The following is a 20,205-nucleotide window of genomic DNA, read 5'->3' on the forward strand; positions in this document are numbered from 1 at the left end:
GGACCCATCGTGACATGTGTCATTTTACTGAAATTTAAAAGGCTCAATCTAAAAAATGTTTTCCAATTATAGTGCTTATGAAATGTGAATACCTTTCCAGGTTTAGGTGCTCTGTCTGGGAACAATTTTCATTCAAAGCATGCAGGTTGCCACTTGGTTACATCTCACATATGTTGTTGAGCGAGTCAAATCCCTTTGTTTGTTAGTTAATAACTGAGGCGCTCCATCATATCACCTCAGCTTGAATGACAGCAGAGAAATGGAGCACATTAAATCAGAGATGATCAGAGATAAAGAGAGGGAACGTGGCAGGCGAAGTCTGAAAAAAAAAAAACCAACAGGATGATGCCATCTACCGCCTTCCTTCCTTCTTCCTCTTCTCAATAGCAAGAATGGCTGCTCAACTGCGATAACATCTCTTTCAGCAGTTCAGTTTCAGCATAGCGGTTCCCAGGAGCCGGGCGGCTTGGCTATTTTGGGGCCAGATCTCCTGCCTACGTGGGGTTGGGCTCATCTTTCAGCCCTGAGAGTAGTCCCACATGGTGGACCTGAGGGACCTTGTGGTAGTGATCCATCGTTATGTAGCTAAATGGAGGAGATAACTGATTTATAAATGTGTAAATGTACTGTATGTGTGTCTCATTGCCAAAAGCTTAAAGAGTTATAGCTAGATAGGATTAAAAAAAAAAGGGCTGACCTTATTCGCGATGAACAGAAGAATCATAATCATAGTATAAGAATCTCTGTCTCAAATTTGCAATCAGAAGATAAAGCAATGGTCGTGTGGTTTGTAATACGTCAGTTTTGACTCAACCACCTCGTTTGTGGAGAGCGTGGTGCACTGAGGGCCAGCCAGCGATGTGTCAACTGAAACCTAGACCCGACCTCAGAGACCCAATGAGGCCTGCTATCTCTTCTAGTTTTCACTCACCTTGCCTCAACTCTTTCTCACTGCCTCTCTCGCTCTATTTTTTTCTAATCAGGTGAGATTTTATCAGGTCCCCTCTGTCAGTAACCGCTATCGCTTGTGAAATTTCAGAAGGCAAAGCGTGTGGGAACCACAGTATCAGTTGTGCTCATCTCGCCCAGCATCTTTATAGACGCGCGGGCGGTTTCTGAAAAGGCGAGAAAAGCTTCACAAAGAGCATAGCTGAGACCGGTTTAACACAAACTGGCAGTGGAAACACTTTCATACCCCGTTCACCCTCCTGTCTCTGCTTCCTCCCTTTTCTGTGCATGTTTGCTTTGCATATCAACGCAGCTAAGACTGTACTGGCTCATTGCAAGATCGATTTACATCATCAAGAAATAACATTTGGGGAGCAGCCTCTGTTTGTATGAATGTGCAGAGCAGATATGGAGAAGTGATGCAAGATGCAATAGTATACCGGCTTAGAAATCCCTATCAATCAGACCATTCTTAGGCATGAATACACACACCTGAAGGACAAACAGTGCAGCTGAATGATGGCCTCTCCCTCTGGGCCCACATTACCTGTACCACAGCACCATTCACTGCAAGTATATTCTTCCTCAAGCTAAACTGACACTTTCCTTTCAATATCACGATCAAAGTTCATTTTTTACTCTTACAATTGAGCCGGCTGATTAAATTTCAGGGTTCAAAATAATACAGCAAATCATTAGAGAACCTAGCATGTATGCACACTGACATAGAGTAATCCCCCGGGTGCCGCCGAGATGCACTCGCTGAGAGCAGCACTTTGAATCTCAGGGTGAGCTGGTGAAAGGTGGGTGGTGAACGGAAGGAGTGAAACTTATCCACTTGTTCAACCGCTGTGTTTTTGTACAGGTGTAAAGAATAATAATTAAAAAAAAAAAAAAAAAATCGTGTTATGTGCGTTATGAAACCATTCTCAAAAGACGAATGAAGAAAGTAGATTGCAGCAGGGTTTCGGTTAGTAACACAGCCAACTGCATCAGAATGCACCAGTCAGGATCATTCACATTACGTATATTCAAACAGTGTTACAGACGCAGCAACACGACATGTTAATAATGATTTCGTCCCTATTTTGGGAGTGTTGGACGATATAAACAGCATTCTTAATACTTTTCCAATTAATAACTTACAATAAAGCACAAGCCAAAAAAAACAACTGCTATTTTGTCCAACAGACTGAAGTTCAATTGGACATTTTGCTGTGTTCCAAATAGTGTACTTACGTACTAACGCTCACTATTTTGAGTACATAAGTGCGTTCAAATTGTGAAGTACAGAGACATGCAGTGCACTACAAGTACCAGGATGATGCACTTAAAACAGTCCAAAAAAGAGGTGCGAAACGCTGGACACTTTCCACCCTAAACCGTTGCCATCTTGGCTACGAAGATAAGGGGGCGGGGCCAGGATTTTCAAATTAAGGTACCTGAGGAGGCTGCAGCTGTTTCTGAACACTGAACACGTGTTTCTCATACACTACTGCTGCTGGACAGAAGAATCAATGTGTTTATGCAGTGTGTTTAACAGAGGGCACAAAACCAAGTTGATTTCTGGGTAAATTAGATACAGTTGTAGATATTTTGGCGGGTGATGTATTCACATGCTGAGGTTATTTCTGGTCATTGCAGAACGGCAGTGTGCGATTTGAAAAAACACTTTTCCGTCAAAATTTCTGCACTACACAAGTAAGAGTCCTAACATGCAAGAGCACTAATTAATAGTTTACTAAGGGAAGTACATCATTTGAAACGCAGCTTAATTGTTCATAAGCAAAACTTTCTCTTGGGACAACGGAGAAATAACAAAACCATGTTTGGTCACTACCTTTCATGAGGTAAGAAATCATTCTTGATTAGACGAGGACTTAGACTTTGAAGTACTAATTTCTAGTCGGCGATCTGTTCTTGTCCTCCTGATCCCCAGAGGTGCTGCCATGTCTTTTCTTTCCTCCTTCCAAATGCATTAGCATAGCTAGCAGTGCGGGGGCATCGGTGGCTCCATCAGTAATGTCATGGGCACTTTAACATGATGAAGCACGTCGTGGCCCCGCTGGCATGAATAATTCACATTACCGCGCGCCCAGATAGAGAGAGAGCGAGAGAGAGAGAGACGGGGGGATTGACTTTGCAACAATGAATTGTGGGAACAGATGTGTGATTTTTAAGGCGCACAGGCCTCTGTTTTGGGTGAGCGAGCAATTTTAATTCAATTTGATATTTCTCTTTTAAAGTGAGACGAGACCTTGAGCGAGGCCAGGGAAAATAAATAAGGTGGGATCAGAAGATGGAGCCATGGTTATGGGGTGGGAGGAGAGAGGGGTGGAGGTCCTCCTTGCCATCCATCACAGTGGCACTTCAATGATTGTCAAATAAGTAGCCCTGTCCAAACCCATCTTTTATCATTATGTATGAATGAATCTATCTGGGGATCACATCAGCCATCACATGGGAGGGCTCCAGCTCATATACATGATAGGGGGACGATATGGAAATGGAAAACATGATAGCAGAATGGCTTGGATGGGGAGATGGATCCACATCACTGGCTGGGATAACGGACCACTATTTGATCTGAGCAGTCTTGGATATAGAAAAATGTACAAGCTGCCACTCCCATTACAATAGGCACAGTCTCTTTGAACTTAGTGCAACACATGATTCTTTTTGTCTACTAATACCTACTGAATAGCCCCTCAAGTGGCACTGACAAATCTCTCTCTTTACAAAACATGTTCCACTAAAAGCCTTGGAAATACTTAACATAATATTTTCCATCCTCCCAATGCTTTGAGGTTGAGGTAGTTCACCACACAGTACCTCTAGGTCTTTGGCTGCAAAGCCGACGTGAGAACTTTAATGTAAATAATTCAGCAAAGGTGGGTGAGAACTCTTGGCACAGGATTAAGAAGGCTGTGCTTGCAAAGGCTGTTCTCAATCCATTTTCAAATTGTCACGGGGCCTTCCAAGAGGCAAAACAAACCCACCTTAATCTCTGCTAATCATACTTAAGCATGAATGTTTCATGTGGAAATGCCTGGTTACAATTTAGAGGCTTTTTCTTTATTCCTGGGGTAACCCTGCTACAATCCAGAAATCCTTTTGGCCACAACAAAGATGAAATGCAATGTAGAGACATCAGATGCGGTACGGTGCACACAGCATGTAAGTAGGAGGAAGCAGAATCTCACATTGCAGATGCCATGTTTGTTGACTACATGAAACCCTGCAGATAATGAATTCAGGCTGCCAAATTTCAAGATGTGCCAAAAGATAAAGCTGTTATAAACAAAGAAAAAAAACAACGAGGATAACATCAGTGATTGGTTGTGATTAACATCAGCCGTCTTAGTTGTGTCTCAGAAATTCAAATTACAAGCCTGATGTAAGCAATGCCTGGGACCAAACTAATATTATTATTATTCGAGACAGAGCATAAGCCAACGGTGGAATGATTACATTTGACTTGCAATGATTTCCCCACCCCTGCTTGAGAAAACAACAGCTTGGAAAAACTAATAGACATATTCCCCGAAGTAGCTTTGTTGCTCCTGCCTTGCTTTAAATAAATTTCATCAGTGCGGCGAAAAATGTTTTGATTTCATCGGAATTTAGGAAGCGGGGATAAAAATCCGACCCATCTGTCCCTCAACTTTGTGGGGTGCAATGCAGCGGAGGGAAGGATTTATAACGCGCAGCACGGTAAAGTGCATCTGCAACCGCTACACTGCTCCCACTCACATCATTATCCTCATCGCCTATCACTTCCCCAGCTGAGCCCCCTTCTGGAAACAGGGGCTGACACGTCGTCGGCGGGTAAACACCTTTAAAAGGATCTGACGCCCCGTAATGGAAGAGAAAACACTTCCGTATTGTTCGGGAGCCATGGCGCTGTGCTGGGCTCATGGAGGAGTAAGCCATTGTCTGGTGTCACCTAATTGGATCAAGCTTGTGTGGAGAACAGATGTGTATGGCTGGCTGAGGTAAACACCGGACCAGAAGATGCCAGGGTTGAAATTGCTTTGAAAATCGTTTCTGCCTCCATAGAATGAGTGAGAATAGCAGAGAAAAATACAGTATAAAGGAACATTTGTGGCGCAGCCGGAAAAGTAATAAACACTTTCCTTTTGGTGTAGATTCAAAAAGCTCTCGATTTTCTTTTGTTTATCCCAGGGACCAGCCGCATATCTGCGTGAAAGGGAATGCGTGGTGCACCGACATTCAGAGCAATGCTGAGGCAGTTAGCATGGCAGTGCTTGTAGCGCGAGTGATGATCCTTGGCAAAGGACAAATTATACACCTTGGAAAGCGAGTATTGCTGATCTAATTAAGAGCTGGCAAAAGGTGTGATCAGGGTCTGACAGATTTCAGCCCTGAGTCTTTTCTACTTGCAGTGATCTGCCGCAAAAGTGAGAAACATCAGCATGAACAAAGACAGATGAAGAGAGACACACAGACAAGGAGGCACTATTTCCAATCAGGCATCTGCCTCCCCTCCGACACAGCTCGATTTAACCTTGAAGAGTAATGAGATCTGACTTGCTTAAATGTTAGCATTCTTAAATCATCAGGAAGTGCCTCCAAGGAGCCGATAATCACTATGCCAAATTGCTGCGCTCGCTAATTTCATTTCTCTCTAGCATTTGCTTGCAGTTAGTGTCGATTATTCAAGAACAGGCATTTAATGCTGCCAGGTCCCAGGGGTGTTACATTAAAATGTAATAACTTGCAACATAAATGAAAACAAAAACCATTACTCCCCCCCCCCTCCGCAACTTTCCTCCCGCCTCCTTCTTCCTTCACCATCTCTCTCCCTTCCTCCCTCTTCAATCTCTCCACTCCCTCCCTCCATGGTGGGAGTTCGAATCTAATTCTCAGCCCATCTGGCAGGCGTAATGAAGGCGGGCCGGGCTTGTGGTGCCCTGCTGCCATGGCTCGGCGGAGCAGGAGGTTAGCTGGCAGATTGGGCCAGGATGAGTGGAGGGGAGTCGGGGAACCTGCTGAGTGAGTAAGCCAGCCCAGTTAATCTCCCATGTGCCCCGGTGTGATCGGGGCCAAGGCCAGCCACACGCTGACGGCACGGAGCATGGGGTCTGGAGTGGGGATGGTCGTGGGCAGAGGACTGGCACTCATTTACATTTTCTGGCATTTAGCTCACTCTTCTATCCAAAGCGACAATGAGTGAAATAACCTTCATTCTGATGGCTGATAGAAACATGAACGGGTAAGGCTGAATAATAAACAGTAACCTTGCCTAAGTAAAACTCACCGTTAAGAGTTTTACCACATATCTCCACCTGCGTCTGTGGTGGGTTCAAGGTAGGTTTTGTATTGTAAACAAACCCGGCAGCCATGAGGGACAAACATGAGTAAATAACATGTACATTATTTAATGTATATTCCTCATTAACACTTTGATCCACAGCTTCTGTAAGATTTCTCCGATGATAAAAGAGGTAGAAATTATATCTTCCTAAATACCGCAAAGGTGCAACTTGATCAAACATATGTCAGAGGATACAGATAGTTAAACAGGTAGATTGAACCCCAACAGGTGCAGCCTCAGAGGAAACAAAAGACAAATAGTGTCTTAGCACCATCTGGCACAAACAGAAGAGCATAAGGATTTACATGTGGTCAAAGAAGGCAAATAACACCTGTGAATAAGGCAGCGCAGCGCATTTAAAAGTATGACAGATCAACAAAAACACATCCATCATTATGTTGTAACACAGAGTTGCATAAAACACTCATTTACTGAATTTATACGTTTGTCTAGTGCCTGAAGAAATTTGGTATTTGACTTTACTGTAAATGGAATTTGTAGTGGCATAACAATATCGTACTGTTAAAAAGATGCTGTAATATATTTACACTGTATCTCCAGGACTGCTGAAACCCCTCGCTGTTAGCCAATCATCGGCCAAGGAGATCAGCAACTGGGAGAGGGCCAAAACTAGACACTGGAAACCCCATGCAATTATGATTAAGCTCCTTTATCTAAACACAAACTCCTCTCCAATCGCTGCAATCTGCCTGCCGTGTGTGAAAGCACGTAGGGGGGAAGTGGCAAGGCGGCCAAAACCCTGTTGACAGACCTGCAGTTGCATACGCTAGCCTGTGTGTGTGTGTGTGTGTGTGTGTGTGTGTGTGTGTGTGTGTGTGTGTGTGTGTGTGTGTGTGTGTGTGTGTGTGTGTGTGTGTGTGTGTGTGTTTACCAATAAGCTTTACCAAGCCAAGCTCCTCTGACCTTAAGAAGCTATCTTTTTTGTTTGCCACCGAGTCAGCAACCAAACGCTAGTTGAGCATTTTAGAGAAAGTCTGTACCGACAAAACATAGGCAACACAACACAGAGGCACATCAGCCCAAACTGAAGGCTCTCAGGGTTGGCAAGGCGTGGGAGAGCAAAAGAAAAAGAACAAAAATCTGATAGTCTGACAGAAAAAAAAAAAAAAAAAAAACCTCATCTGCAACAACATAGCAGGAAGCTGGGCTGACAGAAACAGCAGGTTTCCCTAAGCTGTGCTCCGGCCTCTGGAGAAACCACAACACTGTCATTAACAGTTACTCTCCTCATAAACACACCGGCATCAGCTGGAGGTATAATTGCCCCTGCTTCTCCTGTAATCTTATACCTTACCTGCTGTTACTGTCAGACACCTTCTCCACCGAGAGAGACGGAGAGTCAGCCAGAGAAAGAGAGAGAGAGAGAGAGAGAGACACACACACACACACACACACACACACACACACACACATGGGGGGAGGAGGAGGAGTTGTGGTGCATTTGTGTGTGTAGTGAAGTCGGGAGGTGTTGCATGTGTACTGTCAGATACAAGTTAAGCAAAGTAAAAAAAAAAAAAAACGGGGGGTGCAGAGAGAGAAAGGAAAAAAGGAGAAAACGCCTGCCAGAAAATCAAATGAGTGTGTGTTGCTCGCTGAAATCCCAGGAGCGAGGCTGAGGGGCTCCGATGGCGGGAAATCATGTTCTTTTCGTTGAGTGATTAGAAGACGAGTGGCAGAACATGACCTACTTAGTAGAACTTTTTTGTACAGGTTTCAGAAACGACACTCAGGTAGGTAAAGTTAGAGAAGCAGGCGGGGGGGGCGGGGGGGGAGGGGGGGTTAACCCTAATGGATTCATAGAAACATTAAAGATAGCTGTAATAATTGCCAGGGGGTGTTTGTGAATGTGGAATAAAGTCTCTTCATCTCATGACCTCAAACTCAAACAAGAGCTCGCAGTCATTCTCTATGCTCTGGCTTTGCAAACAAAAAGCAAAAGATGGATGCGTATGATCCCACAGACATGAAAGGTTAAAATGCAAAAAAATGCAAATGCCAAAAGTATGAATTAAACAACATCTGACACTCTCTAAAGGCTACCAGAGGAGGTTTCAGTACCTTTAAAATTAGCTCACAAAATGTGGTAGGAGGTGTGAATTTCAGAGGGAGCCGGAAAAGAGAAGGGGGGGAAAAAAAAGGATGAGAAACCTGCTTTCTCGAAAAATCTGTGACTGAAAATGGCATAGCGTTGTTTCGTTTCTCTGCCCTATTACAATCCCACACTGGAAATCCACCGAGGCCATGAAAGAGGAACACTTTAGCTGTGCTGTAGAAATGGGCCTGCCTCTAGCTCTTCTTAATTTCAGGCTTTGTTTGTGCACCATTTGGGAGCTCTTGTGGGTTTGCGGGAGACCCGCAGGCCTTTTGTCTCATCAGTAGAGGTGGTTTCTGCTTGGCGCCTGCAGCGTTCTTTCGGCGTACACCTTTTGTTCTACCTCTCCATGCAAGATTTGGCCACAGGTCGCAGATTACAGGCAACACAGCCATCACAGGCACGCCGCTGTTTGTTTCCCCTACAACAACTGTTAGCGCGCAGGAGAAAGGCAGGCACAGAATCTCCCTATCATCCAGCGAAAGAGACGTGTGTTATGAGGAAGTAAAGAGTGAAGAACAACCAACATCTCGCAATAATATGCTCTTTTTTTCATTAGGTTTAATCCAAACTAAAATGTCTCCCACTGAATTTCTTGGGGGAGACTGGCAATGCTGCAACGCCTCTTTAAATGACACAGACTAATATTACACTTGTGGGGCTAAATTAATAAGCTGCAGCATAATAAATCTCTGTGATTTATTATGTTCCCTCCAGTGTATAATCAAGCTGAATGGGAGAGGGGGAGAGAGTCAGACGGAAGCAGATTGGAAGAGACAGAGACATAGCTTGGTCAGAATTGAGACACAATAGACACGCCCTTCCTCTGCACAGCTGAACGGACCGGCTCACATAGCTTCAAAGGAAAAGTGTGAAACAGTCAGCCGCCGAAAATCAGTGGGCGCTGTGTTTAGCAGAGGGACGGCGATTAAAATACCCAAAAAGTTTAATGTGCAGCGTGCCGTGAAATATGACATATGGAACTGCCAAATAGAAAGAGCAGACGTTCTTCACCCCCACCTCCCCCCAAAACGGTCTATTTCTTTTGGAAGCATGAATTCCCCCATAAGGATGGTTTATGAGAATATCACACCTCTATGGAAGTCTCATCCCACAATCCACAGGAGGCTTTCTCTCCCTCCTGCCTGCTTCTGGGGGGTTGCCATCGTATTCATTCCCCGTTCCCAGATAGATGTTTGTAATTGGAGCTCTAATTTATGATCGGGCCTTGGTGCAGGATAATGATATGGAGCATTGTAATTTGCTGATGCAAATTGTACGTTATAATGGGGAGCCATAAAAGCCCCAGCAACATCTCGGAGACTTGCCAAACACCCTGAGCGTTCATTACAGCCCTCATTAAAACATCCATGTCGGCACTGGGAGCTCTTACAAATGGAAGGAGCATGTAATTGCCGCTTGATTGTGGTATATGTAACATATGATAAAGTGGAATTACCACTTTATTTGTCTACAGTGTCCGTGAAACTTAATGGGGAGAAAGCCTGCAGTAAACAAATCCACAGAGCATTGTTTGATTGTTACATTATAGGACTATTTGTTTAAAGTGGGGCAAATGTGAGTTAGGGGACAGTGCATTCAGGACGAACTACGAATGATGATAATCAAGGTTGGGCTTAGGGGGATAAAAGTAATGCTTTTGCCCATGAGAGCCCGTGTTTCATTTGGACTAACTCCAGCACGGGTGATAGCACAGAGCTTCGTCTGGGAATACATTAACTGGATTTAATATAAGAAAAAAAAAAATCATTATTGTTCTTTTTTATTATCAGGTGCCAAAGTCATCACCATGCATTTGCTTTAAGGGTGGTGGAGCTGGACTGAAAAAGGTTACAATGAACCATTAAAGTCACCTCCAGTGAAAAAGTATTTGGTACTAATGCCAATTGGTGCCGTTGGGGTATAGCTTCTAGTAATTTCCAATCGTTGATCTCAATTCAGTCTTAACCAACGGGTAAGTGGAATGCGGCGAAGCTGAACCTCCCAGCTTTTAAGCAGTCTTAAGAGCAAAGCCAAGTGGCAAAAGCAATTAAGAGTTCATTTAGAACAACTGAACTGGCTCGGGCTGTTTTTTTTTTTTTTGGTGTTTTTTTTTGGAGGCCCGGTCAACACTAATTCACAGTGTCGCCTTTTTATTCAAATTACCTCTCCCAGAGTCCCATTTGTGTTCGGTGCCGTTCTAATGCATCTCCATTAGAACAAAACCTGAGCTGCATTGCTGAAAATGAAGTTTCCCTCCTCAAGTCTGAATGATAGCAGGCCTCTCTCATCAGAGGTCTGTGTGTTCAGCCACTGGAAAAGGATTTTCAACCGCGCCATTCAGCCGGGGCCCCAGAAGCCTGCAGCCTTTATCTGCAGACCCGTTGATTGATGTGTCGTGGGCCCTGCTGTGGTTAACAGCAATTTTTATCTGTTGCTAGCGGCAACAGCCCAGGTCCCTGGTGCGCAAAGAGCAGCAGGGCCCGGGATCTGAAGCCGGACCGCACACAGGGATAAACAAATAGGTTTTTTAAGGCGGACAGCTCTCATAGAGAGGCCCCTGACAGGCAGCGCCCCACCCCAAGGCCAGGACAATGTCAGGGCCCCAGCCCACTCCTGCTGGGCTCTTGGTTTCTTCACTAATTTTCACCATGTGCAGGGCCAGTGCTATGGCGACACCTGCACATCCCACTGAAAAGTAAGCAGAGTGAGAGAGACAGGGAGAGACAGACAGACAGAGAGGTACACAGAGACAGAAGCACCGAGGTACTCACAAAGAGGCAGTTCAGAGATTTTAGCCACTGCAGGGGAAGAATCCATCGCAATAAAAAAAAATCTCAGCAAAAAATGTTGTAAGCACAAGATATGATTTACACTCAATTTCGTTTCAGTTGCTGCATTTAGCATTTAATCCAGTGAATCTGTGTTGCTTTGTTAAATAAAGCGTGAAGCTTTTAATGGCTTCTATTATAATTAAATGACATAATCCTTGTATTTGATAAAGATCTCGTGAAAAGCCTCATAACTCAGACAAGGAAGTGTGTTTGTCACAATGTGGAGGTCGTGAATGCCAAATCAATTAAAACAAGGCTGTTTAAGAATGCACACATGACTCTGAGACTGCTCTGTTTAGAGTGTAGAATCATTTAGCGTTAAACGTGATTATGACAAGCCAAACAGGGGAAATGAAGAACGGGTGTGTCAGAGAGCTCCGAGCACTCTTGCTCAACCCAAACACTCCGGTTAAGGTTTAACTCTCTGACATTGCCGAGATAAACCCTCCCAAAACAGACTAGTCAGATTATACTGTCACAGACAAAGCTCGGTGCTTTTATCGTCCGTGAAAACATGAGCCGTGGCTTGGCCTTGGGTGGTTTCAAAAGATTGGGGGTGGCAGACTGAAGCTCAATCACTTCATCTGAAAGGAAAGGGTGATGTGTTGTCTTCTTCGCTTAGCTAAAACGTCTCCCCTGCTTTACAATATATCCAGCCCAGGGGTAGCGACAGGATGGCTAGATAGTTGCGGTGAGGCTTTTTTTTTTTTTTTTTTTTTTTTTTGTGACATTTTCCCCGTCTCTTTGCAGCACGTATCTTCCAGACGCAGAGGGGGATGTTGGGTTCTTTATCAAGGAGCCCCTGAGAGGATGATAAATCGCCGGAGCCCAGACCCATCTCCGCTGGAACAACAAGCAGGTAGCAGCGCAGGAAACAAGGCACAGATATTGTCTCCCAAACATAGCTGAGGCTATAATGAAGCTTGCACAAAGCAGACAGGAGAGAGTTGGCCTGATAAACAATTCCATATCCAGTCTTCCACTGAGAGCGAGATAGCGAGTCTCAGTCCTGCTGCCACATATCAGTGCTGGACTCAACGCTCCAGAGATTAGTCCCCACCTCTGAACGGGGGGATGGGGGGGGGGGGGGGGCAGTTGGTTCAAAGTGACTGCATTTCCAGCATTGCCATCAACTAGATAAATGTATGTGTCCAGATGAGTTTGTAACTTAGTAGTTTGTAGTTATCTACCAAGAAACATTAAGTTAGAGAGAGACAGAGGAGGGATATTGGCATATTGGGACACAGCATACCTCAGCATTCATTTTGTTATTGAACAAACAGTAAACGATGCTCTCAGTCAATCTAAAATGTTCCCAAAAAGTGTGTTTTTGCCTTTCTCAGGGCAATATACCGCACGAAGCCCTTTACCCGTCGCAGGAGTGACGACAAATGACACCAAAATGCTAAATACTCACCCGCAAATATTTTACATCAAAAACTATTCACACTGAAAGCAATGCAAATTTGTGACCACTGCAAAACTTGTTTGAATAGATTCACATCAGCTCATTCTTCAGGAAAAAAAAATGATGGATTCAATATCATCCAGAGACGGCGATCTTGTTCTGCTTCTCTTCACTCAACAAAAGAGGTGTTTTGCTACGTTAGCCAAACCGGCTGTGACACGGTTGCCTGCTTAACTCTACGGCATCCAGAAGTACAAAGGTAACTACATCAACTGCTCACGATCCCGATAGTGATAGCGATCCTTTCACTGAAGCAGCAACCGCTGCCTCCCTGCTGTTCAAAGAGGTGTATTGTGTTCCCTCGCTGTAAATCTTCTGTTTGAGAAGGGGCCGTGAGCTCTCAATAGGATTTATATCAGGTGGAGGAGGGGGCCAGGTCATTACCCGGTCAGTGCTGAGGCCCGTGCTGGCTAGCCAAGAAGTGGAGTACTCAGATACATGTGATGGAGCATTGTCCTGCATAAAGATTACCCAACCAGCTTATCCTTAATGACAGCAGTCCATCAGTACCCCTCCTCCTGAGTCCACTGGTGATCCAGTCATGTGTCGATCCATCTGATCCATCAAGAGTCACTCTCATTTCACCTCTTCACAAAACCTTCCAGCCCCATCTTGCTGATTTAACTTGTTCATCTTATTCAGTGGTGGTCATGTTTCAACCCTCTTTACCTGAGCCATGTCTCTGAGCACTTTGTACTTCTGGACACTCCAGGTAGGGTCGCAGTTGTAGTATACGTAGGCACCGAAAGATAATGGATTCCCGGTAGCGTCACATTTGATCGAAGTCTTTTGCAGTTAATTTGTGCCTTTTCGTCTCCATGTGGTTTTTGCAACCCTCTTGACTATTCGCATGAAAACATGTGATTGCTGGTGTTCGCACCTCGATAGTATAGCGATGTCAAAAGTATCACATCCGTCTGAAAGACATTTTAAAATGTTTGACTCTTTAGTGTTGATTAAGTCTCTTTTTTGGCCGATTTTACCTGAAGTAATGAAACTGCCTAATAATTATCTACAGGGTGATGTTGCACATATAACTCATGTAAAATAACATGAAAATTATTAAATCAAATAAAATAACCATTCAATTTGATATAGTTTGGAGGTGAAAAATGTTCACAGAAATGACGATGAGGTCACAATTCTCATTCTCTTAATAATTGTCCATGCAATGTATAATTATTTTTAACACTTTTAGTATATTTTGTTTTTAATTTATCTCTTATATTTACGTGTATTTTAATATGTTTTATTTATGACACTTTTAATACAAAGCTGTGATGGCTGTTGTCCAGTCTGTGTTGCACGATGAGCTTAAATAGGCAAGTCCAATGCCTGTTGTGATAGTATTAAAGTTAACTCAATCAGATATTAACAAGTCTTTACTTACCACCCATGATGGGAACTCTAATTAGTTTTCTATTACTGTATGTGCTGTTTGTACAAGTAGAAATTAAAGACGCTTTAGCAAGACGGAAAGCAAACAGCCAATATGTTTCGCACCCTTGCCAATGCCTGTCAGGCAAATTTACAAAACAAACAAAGAAAGAAAAACAAATACAAGTATTTGCAGTCTAGATACAGGAGGTTCTTTCAATACTTGGAAATATGAATTTAGTTATAAATAATTCATCATTTAGAAACCTGTTAACTGTCTTTTTTTTAAATCAAAAAAATAAAATAAAAAAGTACAGCACAGATGAGCCCACGTCTGACTTGTATTTATAGTATGAGGGGCATTCACATGCAAATATGTTGTTAGAGGAGTTAAAACAGCAGACAATTTGTATTCAACTGACAAAACATTTTAAGACAATAAAGAGGTGTTTGTTACGGTGGCTCCAATCTCCCTTGTTCACAAGTCTGGCACTAAAATGCAGAAACTTCCTTTACGTTCTTGGGTAAACCATTCAAATGAGGCCAGTTAAGCCTGGCAGGCAACATAAGAAAGGAGACATATGGAAGCATAAACAAAGAGAGGCGTTATCTTCCATAGAAGTAGAAAACAAACTGTCAGGAGAGATTCCCTTTTTCTAAACCTTAGTGCCTTGTGACAGATAACCAGCCCCCATCCAACAGCTCGATTTTTTTTTTTATTGTTTGTGGAGAGGCGAAGAAGTAGATGGTGATCAGCGCTGGAGGCCAACCATCAGATAGCTCATCCTTGCTATTAGTGGCCAGTGGCACTGACTGTGTCTCTGCGCCTGCCTCATTGACCCTCCCCAACACACAAGCAGCCCTCCACCCACATACATCGCCTCCCTTTCCCTTTTCCACCATCCAGAACACTGTATCCAGCCCCTGGTCCTCTCCTCGCCTTGCTCCTCCTCCCATACCCACTCAGCCTCTGCCTGGCAGCTCCCAGGAGCCCCCATGACCCCCCCCCCCACCGCATTCCCCTGCCCCCACCCCCCCTTCCAAACCATCATACTGTAAAGCCTGAAGCACTCACAGATAAGCAGCCCCCAGAAATCAAGCGGGCCCAGCAGCAGAGCAGATTGAGGAGTCAGAGCTCAGTACCCAGGAGGTGCCTGGAGGCTACAAACGCTGCAGATAGCACCATCGGATAGCCAGAGAGGGGAGCCAGACAACATGAAACTTCCTGCCCTCGTTACTGGACTTTCCTTTGCTTGCACAATGCCCCCGCCTCCCACACCACCACCTCCGAGCCAACTCCACCTCCATCTCTGCCCTCTCGCTCCGCGGCTCCCTCCTTCTTCTTTTCAGATAAAGAGAAGGCCTCGTTCCCTGCCGACTCAAACTGACAGCTCGAGCCAAAGGGCTCCACAAGCTTTTTTGGAAGGTCTTGTTTGTTTTCATCCATCTGTGAGTATGCGGCCGCTGGGGAATAGGAATGTGACATGTTCTATTAAAACAAAATAAAAAAAGAAAAATCGCACAGAGATCAATGTCTTTTGAAGTTAAGCTTTGTTCAGTGCTTTCACTGCAGTCCTTTGAGGCAGATTAAGGATGACAAACCATTTATAGCTGTTTTGTTTGTCGGGATGATTGCTTCCAAGCTGCAATAAGAACTGCCATATGCCACTCATCAGCTAAAAGTAGCACACTTTAAAGAATATTCCTCTTATGAGTTCCCCTTTAAGCAAAGGACATAAAGGACAACCGCTGTCTGTATTACCCTGAGACTAGACACATCATTGAAACAATGGAAGGAGGAGAGCACAGATTTACGGTTGGAGAAGGCACTGGGGCAAGGCAACAGATGCTTTCAAGGGATAAAAATAGTCCTGCACTGACAATTTGTGAGCAAGTGTATGTTTCGAAAAGGGCTCGGCTGACTATTTTCCGAGGTATCACTAAATATTCCTCTCGGGCACATTTACCTTGAACAACACTCTGCATCTCACTCACTCTTATTAATGCACAGTCAGTTCCAACAAATCACAAGGCCCTTTTAATGGGTACGGACCATCCTGAAGGTGAAGATGTACATGCATTTCTGTGGTAGTGAGAAACTGTATTTATAGCATATAAAACCACAAGGCTTTTAGGCATATTGTCAGATATGTGAGCAAAAGGATCCTCCACTGACAGTCGCTGGAGGAAGACATAAAACTCTGACAGGCAAATTGCAGCGCCGGCGAACGGCGCTGATCGATGCCAATAAAACGAGGTTCTTTTTGCCAAGGCAGCGCAGGACACCTTCCCGCAATTTAATCAGTCAGTCAGCCAGAATTAATGTTCCTAATATCATGATTTCTCCATTACTCTATTTAACATAATTAAAATGTCGAGCGCCGGGGCCATAAAGCGGGTCGTTGGAGATTGTAATTCTGCCGTAAAGCTATGAAGCATGAAAATGTCACTTACCGAGTAGCCGCGGCCTGACAGCGAGTGAGTGGAACTCTGTGGGGAGAGAGAGAAGAACAGGGATGACCTTTAAGGAGCGTTTCACTCGCTCACACAGACATGATGAAGCAGCGTCGCTTTAATATCAATATTCACGTTAACCTTTTATCTGCCCCGCCATGGACCCCACGCCTGCACACATCACTTCCATTCATTCTGGTCCGCACAGCAGGAGTAGTTGAGTGGCACCCGCACTAAAAACAATCACTCACGTCCTGCCGAGGGACTTCATCTTAGTTGCCGTACAGTAGAAATACACTTTGAAAAAAAACTGTAATTATTTGGTCAAATCTTAATTGTCCAAGTGATTCTGAGATTCGGGGATGTTTTCGGATTTTTGCTGGTCGGTTGATGGTTTTATAATGCAGGTATTGTGTTGCGGTGCAGGTCAAAAATAAGGGGCACCATTTATTGGTTTGAATTTACTTGTGCCAGAGACTTCTAGAGTAGCACCTGACATCGACAGACACACGGGAGTGAATCCCTCACTTCCATCAGTAGATAATATGATCAAACACACGTTGCTATAGAAATTGTTGTTTTGAAAGTGACAGGTAGCTCAGATACCCAATGAGCTGAAGGTGTTGCTTTCTATTCTTATTCCTTATAATTTTATAGTATGTACTTTGTGCTCATCAGCATTGCTCAGGAAAAGCATCAACAAGCAACTTTAGATAACTCGGCAGATATTTCATCTTATGTAACCTGCAACTATAATATATGTAAAAATATGTTTTTTTTTCAAAATATTTTATGGATAAATATATAATATTATGTTCATAAGATCTGCCATCAAAGAGCAACCCAAACTTCAAAACCTACACGCATTGCCCTTCATCAAATGCTGTTTATAAAGTTTGTCATTATTTTGTGGGATCGTTTTTACATTTTTTTATTTAAAAAAAAACACATTTTACCACTGGTTTTTGTGTTTTATCAGTCCCTTTTGTGTTCAGGATAAATATCTCTTCATGCATTTGGGGAGTTGTTTTGGCCCATCAAACTCCTCCTGTGTTGTCTAATGCAGTCCTCTAAATGCTGAACAAGAGCAGGATGGAGACAGAAAAGGCTTGGTTTTGTTCTGTTCTCCAGCTCTGTCTGTCAGCGCCCAGCACGAATACCAATCTCCAAATCCCTCCCTCCACTTCCACTTTTCACTGCTTTTATTCCTCTGCCTAGATTGGCAATTTCTCCCCCCCTGGTCTCTGGAGGGGTCTTTTCTGCTAGACCAATTTCATCCATAGGTCCACCTTCAATCCAAAACGACCTCCCCCACACCTTCGCCACCACTGCCTCCCTTGTTTTGCACCCTCCCCGTGCCCCTCATCCATTCTCCCACACCTGCTTGAGGCACCAGCCCTCATCAACGCCAGTGTGCCCCTCTGATTCGCAGCACGGCTCCTGTGGTGACGATTAGGGAGGAGTCATGCCGCGAACCGGAAAGCAGGCTCTGTGGGAATCAAAAGGCTATTCCCACTCTGCTCAACCTCTCCGCTCCCTTCACTACCACGACTAGAGAGGAGGCCGGAGGAGAAGGGAGGAAGAACTGCTCAGGAGGCAAAAATCTGTGGATACAAAAGGGCCAAAAGTGTCTTCCAGGGAGACTGTGTTCTGTTGTCCGTGTGTGTGTGCATGTTGTGAGTACATTTAAATGTGTGTGTACGTACGTGTTTGTGTGTGTGTATGTGTGCGTGTGTGTGTGTGTGTGTGTGTGAGTGTGAGTGCATACGTGCATAGGTGGAAGGAGGCCAAGGCCATTTGGAATTAGCCCTACTATGTAGAGTTCATTCAACTTGGAGCATTCTGAGTAGAAAGAGAGGCTTATTTAAATGATAATGAGGGACAATCCATTGGATTTAGTGCTGGTGAAGGGAGGAAAAAGAGGGGAGGGAAAGGGGGGATCCATTAAAACGCCAGCGGTTCATAAGCCATAGGGTCGGCATACAGCTAAACACTCTCTCTTAAAAGCCATTATACATGGCTCTCAATGGATTTCTGCAGCGCTTAGGACTTCAAAAGGATTTAAGAACCCGCCCCAGAGAGGGAGTGTGGGGGAGGGAGGACGAGTGAGTGTATGTGTGTGGTGGTTGTGGTGGTTGGTGGCGAGAGGGATGGGGCGGATGCTGGCGGCATTTAAGGGTTAACTAAACAGCCCCGGAGAAGAGAAATGTTGCTAAATCCACCCCCTAATCCTCTCCCCATTTCCATGCCCCCTCCTCCACTCTCCTTACAAAAAAAAAAAAATAAAGAAAAGAAAAACAGGGCGATAAGAGGGGAGGGTCCGGTCCATCCAACCCACACAATTGTTTTTTTGCCGTTGCAGGGAGGCCAAGAGGCGGGCCAATCAGAGCTCGTTGGACCATGATGAGGAATGGGATGCAAACATGTGTGCCCTGTGTGGCAGGAAGATCAGGTAGGTGGGTGGGTTTGGGTGCATGTGGGTGGATGTCGGTGAACACAGGAGAATGTTAGAGACCCTGACGGCGCCACAACTGCCACCCTCTCCTCCGCGGGACACAGATGCAGCGGAGCCCGCCCTCCTCCACCACCTCACATTTCCCTAATCCCTGTGTGGCTTAGTGCCGGGGCCCCGCTGCACTGCAGGCACAATTACCTAGTCAAAATAAACAGATAAAGACCCAACCATGGCAATGAACAAATAGCATCCCCTGCAATTTTTTTTTTTTTTTTACCCCCTGCTCCCAAATTGATGCATGACTGTTTTTACAGGCGGGTGCGTCCTCGTGTCGCATTTGTCTCTATTTCCTTTGGCGGTAAGACAAGAGAAATCCATTTTACTCGTTGCCGACGCGGCATCATTAGTTAAGAGCTCTTAAAGCTGGGGAGCCACTTTGATGTGGTGAAGCGCATTTTGCAAAAATTAGCAGTGCTCTCAGTGCGGTGGTGGAGATTTCATGGAGCTGAAAAAACAAAAACAAAATATAAGCGAGAGACTGTGGCACGGTGTTGGGGAGGAATCTCGCTGCGTGTGTGTCATGTCCAGGCCTTCTCTGAGTGGAAAAGAGCCAGGAGAGACGGACGCACATACGCCAAGACAGAAAGAAGGGAGAGAGATGGATAGATATAGATGGCGTGGCTACAACGATCAGTGTCAGTGCACCATTTATTTGGCAGCAGATTAGAGAGACATGCCACATCTAACACCGTCGGCGATTACGGCGCGCAATTTTCAACAGTGCCACCCCCCACCCCCTCCCTACACACACACACACACACACACACACACACACACACACACACACACACACACACACACACACACACACACACACTCGATCACCTCCCCCCGCTGAAATCACCGCAACCACCACCACTTCCACCACCCCCTTCATCCGTGCCCCCCTCCTTCTTACTGCTTGTCGTATATCCCTGTCAGAGCTGTCAACAAGCGTCGGTCTTTTATCTGACAAGCCCGCCTCTCCCTCCTGACTTTTTCATTAAAAGACAGCCTTTTACACAAATTCAAGAGAAATAGTAGGAGGGGAAGAGGAGGGGGAGGAGGTGGGTGGGGGAGGCGGCAGTGCACAAGAGAAACTGAGCAGCGAGGCTTTTTTAAAAAAAAGAGAATGAATATGGGAAAAAATTAGGCTGGGTGATTCTTTTTTTTTCATCA

The 20,205-nt window shown here is 44.7% G+C and overlaps 1 protein-coding gene across 9 annotated transcripts in view; it reads right to left on the bottom strand.

The window, feature by feature from the left end:
- Positions 1-20,205, bottom strand: part of fbrsl1 (fibrosin-like 1) — a 269,926-nt gene that overhangs the window by 131,563 nt on the left and 118,158 nt on the right. For all 9 annotated transcript variants that reach the window (XM_069706609.1, XM_069706605.1, XM_069706602.1 and 6 more), the window contains exon 4: positions 16,533-16,568. In XM_069706609.1, the coding sequence (XP_069562710.1) occupies positions 16,533-16,568 (36 nt within the window). The remainder of the gene's footprint in view (positions 1-16,532; positions 16,569-20,205) is intronic.

Source organism: Brachyistius frenatus, unplaced genomic scaffold (genome assembly GCF_029030835.1).
Source record: "Brachyistius frenatus isolate BFR_SWC_R1_liver_20210118 unplaced genomic scaffold, ASM2903083v1 Contig_64, whole genome shotgun sequence".
Lineage (NCBI taxonomy): Eukaryota > Metazoa > Chordata > Actinopteri > Embiotocidae > Brachyistius > Brachyistius frenatus.